The sequence below is a fragment of the Gossypium arboreum genome, chromosome 3 (assembly GCF_025698485.1).
Source record: "Gossypium arboreum isolate Shixiya-1 chromosome 3, ASM2569848v2, whole genome shotgun sequence".
Taxonomy (NCBI): domain Eukaryota; kingdom Viridiplantae; phylum Streptophyta; class Magnoliopsida; order Malvales; family Malvaceae; genus Gossypium; species Gossypium arboreum.
Window position 1 is genome coordinate 7,149,908 of NC_069072.1, and position 10,636 is coordinate 7,160,543.

At 37.6% G+C, this 10,636-nt stretch overlaps 1 protein-coding gene and 1 non-coding gene across 2 annotated transcripts; both read left to right on the forward strand.

The window, feature by feature from the left end:
• Positions 1-2,441: 2,441 nt before the first annotated feature.
• Positions 2,442-2,546, forward strand: LOC128290707 (small nucleolar RNA R71). Its single transcript, XR_008280495.1, has one exon. It is a non-coding gene; the product is annotated as a small nucleolar RNA R71 (small nucleolar RNA).
• Positions 2,547-4,775: 2,229 nt separating this feature from the next.
• Positions 4,776-5,381, forward strand: LOC108475027 (uncharacterized). The gene has a single exon (XM_017777043.1). The coding sequence runs from the start codon at positions 4,776-4,778 to the stop codon at positions 5,379-5,381; it is 606 nt and encodes a 201-aa protein (XP_017632532.1).
• The last annotated feature ends 5,255 nt before the right edge of the window (positions 5,382-10,636 follow it).

Sequence of the window (10,636 nt, forward strand, 5' to 3'; positions counted from 1 at the left end):
GGTAAACCAGTTTGAAGAAATAAATCCTGAATTTAAATTAACTTATTTTAGCCAAGACTACTAATATAAAGCATACTCAACCATAATAACAATGGGCGTGAGAATAGAGATGTAATGGGTATGAGGTTTTCCTAGCCTTGAGTTAACATGGAATGTATGATAACTAACCTCAGAATGCAAATTAAATGATAGATATTGGCATGGTAATAGCATGAGAATAAACATAGTAATGTCATGGGCATGAGGTTCCTCTAATAACTCGATTTAACACAAAATGTATGATAACTAGTCTAAGAATGCAAATTAAATGATAAAATAACGAGCAAAATGATAAATAGTTCGAAAGCAATAAAGATTATGCTAACAATAAGCATTAGTAATAAGTAAAATAGAAAAGAAAGGAGTAAACAAACGCTAATGAGAGGGATTGAGCGTTAAAAACGAAGTTGGAGACGGCGCACGGGCATGGCAAGAAAGCCGTGTGGAGTTGCAGCGGCTAGGGTTAAGGTTTTTGAATGGGGAAGAAAGTGAATAGTGCAGATTATTTATAGATTTTGGGTCACACGGCCAGGGCACATACACGTGTTCCCTAATTTCAGCCCGTGTGATTCGCGAATTTCAAATTTGGGCGCGTCTGACACTTAGTAGACGCCCGTGTTCCTCGGGCGTGTGGGTTCACATGGCCATGTCGCACGACCGTGTCTAGCTTTGTTCACTTCTCTCACGCCCGTGTGTGCAAGCCCTATGCTCGTGTTAATTTAACAGGTTCAACCACGGGTGTTTCACACGGGTGTGTCGAACGCTCGTGTTGTTTTGGCAGTTTCGACCACGGTTCTTCCACATGGGCGTGTTGCATGCCCGTGTTGTTTTCGCTGGCTCGACCACGGCCATATCGCACGACCGTGGGTATAATCGTAGCCCATGTTGGGGAAATCTTTTGCCCTATTTTCACATAGCCTTAAGTACGCCCGTGTGCTTGGCCGTGTCTATGTGGAAACACCTGTATTCAAGATTTCTATTAATAAATTAGGAGTTAAATACCAAAATTTAAAGAAATTAATATTGTTAGTGCTCGAGTTGTCTCCCGAGAAGCGCTTATTTATAGTCTAAGCTCGACTTACCTCTCCAGTGAATGGTCATGGTGGTTTGAGGAGTTTATACTCCTCATTCTTGCTATCAATCTCATCAAAATAAGGTTTTAATCGGGTGTTGTTTACCTTAAAAGTGCCAAACTTGGGATGACTCACCTCCACCGTACTGAATGGAAAAATACTGAGCACCGTAAAAATGATTTCCTCATTCAGTGTGGTAGTGACAATGTAGGGATCTGCGGTATCTAATAAGACCTTATCACCAACCTTAAGTTGATTTGGAGAGGTATTAGGCTCGTTTTGGCGTAGTTTCGGTTTGTCGGGTGTTCTTGGATTGTGCATCTGCCATTCATCGAGTTCTTCAATTTGTAATCTTCGATCTTCATGAACAGGTCCTCTACTATTGCTTGAGAACGACTCTTGTGCTTCTTTCAGACTCATTTTCTGCAAAGTAGGTCTTTCCTTGTCGCGTTGGGGTATGGCACATGAGGTTTATATTCGACAGTTATTGGTTTGTTTGTATTTTAATCTACCTCACATTGACCTTTGCTTACCACAATTTCTTGCCTCGGTTCTGGTTCAGGCTCAACAACTCCTTCGTCATCTTGAATATTAATTGCGTTGAGTTGTTCCCTTGGGTTAGGTTCGGTATTACTTGGCAAACTACCTTACGGTCGTTCGGAGATTAGTTCAGAAAGCTAGCTTATCTGAGTTTCGAGTTCCTGGATCGACGCTTGTTGATTCTTAAGTGCTGTCTCAGTGTTCAGAAAACGAGTTTCTGACACTGATGTGAACTTTGAGAGCATCTCTTCAAGGTTTGGCTTCTTTTCCTTTTAGTAGGGTGGTTGTTGGTAGTCCAGAGGATGTTGTGGTCTTTGATTTCCTTGACCGCCTCACGAGAAATTGGGATGGTTCCTCTAACCTGCATTGTAAGTGTTACTAAATGGATTGTTTTGACGTCGATGATTATTACCCATGCAGTTTAATTGCTTGTTATCCATACTGTGGCCATAAGATTGGTATTTCGAATGGTTTGTTACACCGCTACTTGCTTCGCACTGCATTACTGGGTGAACCTGTGAAGAGTTAAGAAAACCATCAATCTTTTTATTTAAGAGTTCTATCTAATTAGAGAGCATGGTGACCGAATCGACGTTCTAAACGCCAGCTATTTTCGTTGGCTTTGTCCTCATGACTTGTCACTGATAGTTATTCACTGACATCTCTATAAACTCATAGGCATCTTTCGGTGTTTTATTGTTGATGGTTCCGCCCACCGCTGCGTCAACCGTTTACTTAGTCGAAGGATTCAGACCATTGTGAAATGTTTGTACTTGGAGCCAAAGCGGTAACCCATGGTGAGGGCACCTTCTCAAAAGGTCCTTGTATCTCTCCCATGCATCGTAGAGTGTTTCTATTCCATCTGCACAAAAGAAGAGATATCATTATATAATTTAGTCGTTTTAGCCGGCAGAAAATATTTTAGTAAAAATTTTTCGGTCATTTTTTCCCAAGTAGTAATTGACCCTCGTGGTAACGAGTTCAACCACTGTTTACTTTGTTCCTCAATGAGAAGGAAAACAACTGAAGTATAGAATCATCAGAAACACTATTGATTTTAAATGTATCACAAAATTCCTGAAAGTTTGCTAAGTGAGCGTTGGGATCTTCATCCTGCAAACCATCAAACTGAACAAATTACTATATCATCTGAATAGTGTTAGGTTTTAATTCAAAAGTATTTGCAGCTACAGCAGGTCTAACTATGTTAGATTCAGTTCCTGTTAAAAAAGGTTTAGCATAATCATACATAGTGCGTGGAGTAAGATTTTGATTAACCGTAATTGTAGGAGGTAGCTGATTGCCTTGGTTTTCAGCCATCTCTTCGGTTAGGGGTTGAGTGTCATCTTCTTGCTCGTTCTCTGTATATCTTAAGCTGCGCCTTATTTCTCTTTGGTTTCTACGAACTGTACGATCGATTTCTTCGTCAAAAAGTAATGGTCCAGACGGGTTTCTTCTAGTCATAAACTATAAAAACCTGCCAAGAGAAAGAAAGAGTAGGTTAATAAATAATAATAATAAAATTAAATTAAATTGCAAGAAAAAATAAATGGCTAAAGTAATAAAAATTGAGCGTTCCTAATATTTTTGTTCCCTGACAACGGCGCCAAAAAATCGTAAAAAATAAGCGTTCCTAATATTGAGCCTTCCCATAAAAGAAGATTGCAAGCTAGTTCAACAGAAACTTTGAATGATGAGGCCAGAAATGGTGCTAAATATAAAGGAGGAAGTCAAAAAGTAATTTGATACTGGATTTCTGTAGGTGATCAAATACTCAGAATAGGTAGCCAACATTGTGCCTGTTCCTAAAAATGATGGAATGGTACGAACGTGTGTGGATTGTAGAGACTTAAATAAGGCCAACCCAAAGGACAACTTCCCCTTACCTCACATTGATACTCTAGTGGATAATACGGCTGGCTACTCATTACTTTCCTTTATAAATGGCTTCTCAGGATATAATCAGATAAAGATGCATCTTGAAGACATGGGAAAGACTACCTTCATAACCTTGTGGGGTACATTCTGTTATACTGTAATGCCGTTTGGGCTGAAAAATGCAGGAGCGACGTATCAAAGGGCCATGGTTCTGAAAAATGACTTCCAAATCCTGAACCAAAGAGGAACACATCCAGGTTCTGAAAAAGTTGTTCTTGAGGTTGAGAAAATTTCAACTAAAGCTCAATCCAACAAAATGTACTTTTGAAGCTAGATCGGGAAAACTGCTAAGCTTTATAGTCAGTGAGAGGGGAATTGAGATTGACTCAGTCAACGTTTGGGCTATACAAGAATTGCTTCCACCGTGTACTCAAAAAGAAGTTCAAGGCTTCTTTGGAAGGCTAAATTACATTGCTCGATTCATTTCATAATTAACCGAGAAATGTGACCCCATATTTCGTCTTCTTAAAAAACACAACCTAGGTGTATAGAAGGATGAATGCCAAAAAGCTTTCAATAAGGTTAAAAAGTACTTGTCAAGTCCCCCAATGCTGTCATATTCAAGCCTAGACAGGCCATTAATACTGTATTTAAAAGTGTTTAATAACTCTATGGGATGTGAGCTTAGTCAACATGGCGAGTCGGGAAGAAAACAAAAAGCGATATATTACCTCAGTAAGAGATTCACTGAGTGTGAATTGAGATATTCGTCGATTATGAAATTGTGTTGCGCTTTAATTTGGGCAACTCGGTGGTTGAAGCAATGCATGCTGTACCATACAACGGGCTAATCTCGAAGTTGGACCCCCTAAAATATATGATGGAGTCAAATGCTTTGAATGGAAGGATGGTTAGGTTGCAAATTTTGCTTTTTGAATTTGACATAGTCTATGTAAGCCAAAAATCCATGAAAATGAGCACAATAGCAGATTTTCTGAACAGCAGAGCTTTAGAAGTTATGAGCCCTTGAATTTTTATTTCCATGAAGAGCTAATGTATGTGGAAGCTACTCAAAAGGACACTACAAAAGATCATCTTTGGAAATTAAACTTTGACGGAACCTCAAATGCTATGGGTAATGGAATTGAGGCAGTCCTGGTATCCCAAAATGGAGATCATTATCTATTAACATGTAAATTGGATTTTGATTGCACAAATAATATGGCAGAGTATGAGGCATGTATCATGGGACTCTGTACAGCCATAGAATGCAAGATCAGAGCGCTAGAAGTATATGGAGATTCTACGCTAGTGATTTACCAATTTAAAGGTGAATGGGAGACAAGAGACTCTAAATTGATTAATTATCGAAGGTTAGTTTTGGGGTTAATTGAGGAGTTTGATGATATTACCTTCAATTATCTCCCAGGAGGTGAAAACCAAATGACAAATGCTTTGGCTACTTTGGCTTCTATGATTAAAGTGAGCAGACAAGAAGATGCAAAACTCATTCAGATAAGTATTTACGAGGCCCCATCTCATTGTTACAACATAGAGGAAGAAGAAAGAGATGACTACTCTTGGTATCAAGATATATTACGATATGTGAGAAATCGTGAGTATCCTGACCAGGCAACTGAGAATGATAAAAGGATATTGAAAAGACTAACCTGTGATTATGTCTTAGATGGAGAGATCCTTTACAAAAGAAGAAAGGATCAGGTACTATTGAGATGTGTGGATGCTGTTGAAGTTAAGAAAATCTTGGAAGAAGTTCACGAGGGTGTTTGTGGAACGCATGCTAATGGTTTCACAATGGGAAGGAAAATTATAAGATTTGGATATTACTAGTCTACCATGGAGGGAGACTGCATCAATTTTGCCAAGAGGTGTCACAAATGTCAAATTTATGGTGACAAAATTTATGTACCTCCTTCGCCTTTGCATGTTATGACTTCCCCATTGCCTTTCTCCATGTGGGGCATGGATGTCATAGGGCCAATCTTATCGAAAGCTTCAAATAGGTATCGGTTCATCTTTGTGGTCATCGACTATTTCACTAAATGGGTAGAGGCTGCTTCATATGCCAATGTGACTAAGTCGGCAGTCAGCAAATTTTTAAAGAAAGAAATCATATGTCGATATGGAATGCCTGAGAGGATCATATTTGACAATGCATTAAATTTGAACAATAGTAAGATAACAAAGGTTTGCGGTCAGTTCAAAATTAAACACCATAACTCATCACCGTATCGCCCAAAAATGAATGGTGCAGTGAAAGCAACCAATAAAAATATTAAGAAGATTGTGGGGAAAATGACCGAAACTTATAAAGATTGGCACGAGAAGTTACCATTTGCTCTCTATGCTTATCAAACATCTGTTAGAACTTCTACTGGAGAAACGCTTTTTTCATTGGTCTATGGAATGGAGGCAATTTTACCCATTGAAGTAGAGATACCTTCCCTTCGAGTTTTGTCAGAGCTAAAGTTAGATGAACCAGAGTGGATTCAATCTCGATATGATCAGTTAAATTTGATTGAGGAGAAGAGACTAAGGGCTATCCATCATCGTCAGATGTACCAAAAGCAAATGATGAGAGCTTATGACAAGAAGGTTCGCCTAAGAGAGTTTTATAAGGGGGACCTTGTATTGAAAAAGATCATTCCCATACAAAAGGATTTCAGAGGGAAATGGATGCCAAACTGGGAAGGACTTTATGTGGTAAAGAAGGCTTTCTCTAGAGGAGCATTAATTTTGACTGAAATGGATGAGAAAAACTTGCCCAATCTTTTAAATTCGGATTCAGTCAAGAAGTACTATACTTAAAAAGGAAAAGAGACCAAAGTGAAAACCTGCAAAGGGCGCTTTGAGACCTTAAAAAAAAAGAGGCCAAGGTGAAAACCCGCAAAGGGAGCATTGAGACTCTCTATATAAAAAATATAAAAATAAAATAAAAAGGAGAGGCCAAGGTGAAAACCCGCAAAGTGCGTATTAAGACCAAAGGGGATTTGAGTTGAAAACTCGAAAAGGGCGGCTCAAATTTTGATCAAAAATGGGGAAGGCGGTGATCTTGTTACACTTGAATTAACAAGGGAAAGGGTATGCTACATCTTGGGGCATTGACGAAGTACTTCTAATCTCCTAAACACATGTCAAGCTCAAATTGGTCTTCAAGAAGTTCATATAGAGAAACTCAGGTTGCGATATCAAGGGTACCTAGTCTTCATCTTATTCATATTGAATTGGCTATCTTTGAAATATTTTTTCTTTGAAATATTTTTTCCCAATCAATTTCCATTTTTATTTTTCTATCTTTGATAATTTATTGACTTCGAGCTATGCTCTAATTTAATTCCATTCTTATCCATCGTTATGATTTGTTACAAGCATGTTGCATTGAAATAATGATTAATGGACTAATAATACTTTCACAACAGAAGTTTCGCATATTACTCTAGAAGCTTCTAAATAATATAAGAACCTGAAACAGGACTATTGTTTAGAACTTACCAAGCTTAAGGAAATATCTGAGGAGGAAGGGTTTAAATTGAGACCATCTATTCGGATTTTTTTCCAAAATAGTGATTGAACAAAAGGACAAGATATTGTGTCGGTGATATAATTTCGACGAAAAATGATCAATGTCAACTTAAGAGTATAAAAGGGGGTCACTCTAGAGAAAAGAAAAATGATATTTTGCATTCATGCAAATATCAGGCGTACAAGTCTAGTCACGACACCTGGGGAATGGCGTAACAGACCGAACTGATGGGAAAAATTCAAATCCTACACCCTTGAGTTGCGATTGGAGGGTTTGAAGATGGTACAAACTTTAGGTCCCAGAGGTACAGTGAAAGAGACCCTGAAGTTACAGTGGAGCAAACCAGTTGAGTAATATGTAATTGTTTCTTAGAAGTTTTTTGTCAGAAAATACCAGCCGAACAAGATGGTAGTGTAATATGTCAGTGATAATGCATTGATGAACAACAAGCGATGATACTTTAAACATTTAACAAATGATCATTCTTATTTTTTGCATTCATATATCATTCACCTGGTTAGGAATATTTGATTCATTCCAATCATAGCATCCTAATCATTTGGCATAAACATAGGCATATAAAACTGAGTCTACAGGGCATGTCCCCTAGATGACGGTGTAGTAACATCAGTGATTTCAGATTTTGTCTCCCTGAAATAGCGATGGAGCAGATCGAAGACGACAAATCTTATCTTCTCGAGGTAGCAAAGGAGCAGATTTTAGCCACCAGCCTTATCTCTCTGAGGGAGCAGGCTGAAGATTGTAGTTTTATCTTCCTGAGGTAGCAATAGAGCAGACTGAAGATTGTAGATTTTGTCTCCTCGAGATAGCAGTGGGGCAGATCGAGGATAGCGAATATTATCTTCTAGAGGTAGCAGGGAGCAGATTTTTAGCCACCAGCCTTATCTTTCTGAGGTAGCAAGGGAGCAAGCTGAAGATTGTAGTCTTATCTTCCTGAGGTAGCAAGGGAGCAGACTAAAGATTGTAGAATTTGTCTCCTCAAGATAGTAGTGGAGCAGATCGAAGACGGCAAATCTTATCTTCTCGAGGTAGCAGGGGAGTAGATTTTAGCCACTAGCCTTATCTCCTTGAGGTAGCAAGGGAGCAGGTTGAAGATTGTAATCTTATCTTCCTGAGGTAGCAAGGGAACAGACTGAAGATTGTAGATCTTGTCTCCTTGAGATAGTAGTGAGGTAGATCGAAAGCGGCGAATCTTATCTTCCTGAGGTAGCAGGGAAGCAGATTTTAGCCACTAGCTTTATCTTCCTGAGGTAGCAAGGGAGCAGACTGATGATGCTGATTTTGTCTCCTCGAGTTAGCAGCGGGGCAGATCAAAAACGGAGAGTCTTATCTTCCCGAGGTAGCAAGGGAGTAGATTGAAGCACCAGCCTTATCTCCCTAAAATTGCAGTGAAACAGGTTGAAATTATCAGTTTTTATCTCCTTGAAGTTCCATTAGAGTAGACCGAAACTATAAATCTCTTCTCATTGAAACTACATTGGAGTGGTTCGAAGCCACAATTTTTATCTCCTTGAAATTCGAGCAGAGTAGATCGAAGATACAAATCTCTTCCCTTGAAATTTTATTGGAGCGAAGCACCAATTCCTATACCCCTGAAGACACAGTGGGTTAGAATGGGGCTACTTGAAGAAAATGAGTGCCAAGATTTAGTAAGACCAGACAATGAGCAAAGAGGGGCAGCTGTAGAAGGCCCATTTCGCCCGGCCTTTAGATCTATCTACAACAAAGGAATAAACCAAATATAAAAACCAAAATATAAATTATAAACCAGAAATAAAAATTAAAATTGTTTACAGTCCATAAATACAAACCCAAATATAAATTGAAGCCAAATTCTAAAACCCACTTCACAAATAAGACTAAGGCCCGATCCTAGTCCTAAATACAAAATTCTAACCCAATTGAAACCCGACCCAGTTACTGAGTTCCTAAAACAGACCCAATTCCAGAGGCCCAAAGGCATATTGGGCCAGTTAGCCCTGGCAGGTGATATTTCTGGAAACTCAGGATTCCCTCGTGCTGCAGTGCCCACGCTTGGCTTCCTCCGTACGGCCATCTCTGTGATAGAACCTGCAAGAAGAAACAGCTAAGTAGTACCAATAACAGAATACAAAATAGCCAGCAAATGTATGGAAAAATCGGAGGCTTTTTTATATTTTTATTCTATTATTTTTTCTATAAATCGGCTATAAAACGAGACCGAATGTAATTTGTAAAAACTGTCTGGACTTTTTCTAATACAAAGCAAACAAAGAAATTACTCAAAGATAAAAGGTGATTTTTGATTGATTTTATTTTTGGAAGTTTTTTATTTTATTTTATTTTGATGTGTAAAAAGTAATAAGAAAGGGAAGAAATCGCTCACCTGAATTCCCTTGATCGCGTAGTCGGAGGGCCTTTTCCGTCACTACAATCCGATTTGACAAAGGGACCGAGAACCTTCTTCCTCTATTTCTTTAGTTATCGAGGGTCTAGCCTTCAAAAGGGCTTCGAAAGCGGGGCTAAAAAGCTCATTTTCCGCAACACTGGCCATTGGCCACAGCGGCGGTTCAGGGTTCGGATGGTGGCCCTTTCGGTTGGAAGAAAAGGGGAGGAGATAGGAGAGTTTTAAAGTTTTAGTTTTTTTTTTCTTTTAGAAACAAGGGTTAAAATGATTTTAAAACAAAATTTTTGATTTGAATAGTAAAGGGAAAACAGCGCCATTTCGAAGGGAATTCTCAAAGGCCAAAACGACACCGTTTTGAGCCTCTGACCCGTGACCCGACCCGATCGCCCTCAGGATCCGCGTGTTTCTGCGGTGAAGGGATATTTGCGCGCTTAGTCCCTCCCTTTCACGTTGTCATTTGATTAAGCCCTATTTATATTTTCTTTTTTTAATGTTTCCCCAAGATTTGTGCACTGTTTTAATTTAGTACGTATTTAAACGCTGCGTTCAGGAACTTAGGATAATTGCGCTTTTAATCCCATTTTGTTGGTGCGCATTGTGTTTTAATCCCTAATTCTGTTTTAATGATTTATTTATTTATAGATTACCCTTTTTATTTTATTTTTATTTCAATTGAATTTTTTTTAGATTATGTTTTTACTCTTTGTAATTATTTTATATATATTTTTTAATTTTATTATTCATTTTTAAATTATCTTAACATGGCTTTTTAAAACTATTTTATTGATTCTATATTGCTAATTTGTTATTTCTTTCATTTGAATTTTTAAAAAAATTGTTCTATTATATGATTTTTAATGTTATTTTAAAATTTTCTTTTATAGATATATCTTTGTATTAAAATTTTATTTGATATTTATTTTAAATAATTTTATACATTATTATCTTATACATTTTTTGTGCATATATTGTTGTTTTGTATTATTTTATGTATATATTTTCTTTTAAATCTATTTATGTTTATATATGTTTTCTTTTAAATCTATATATAATTTATCTCTTTTAAAGTATATTTGTTTATTGCAAACATTTTTATATATTATTATTTCGTATATATATAAATATATTTATAATAAGTTTTTCATTTCATATGTA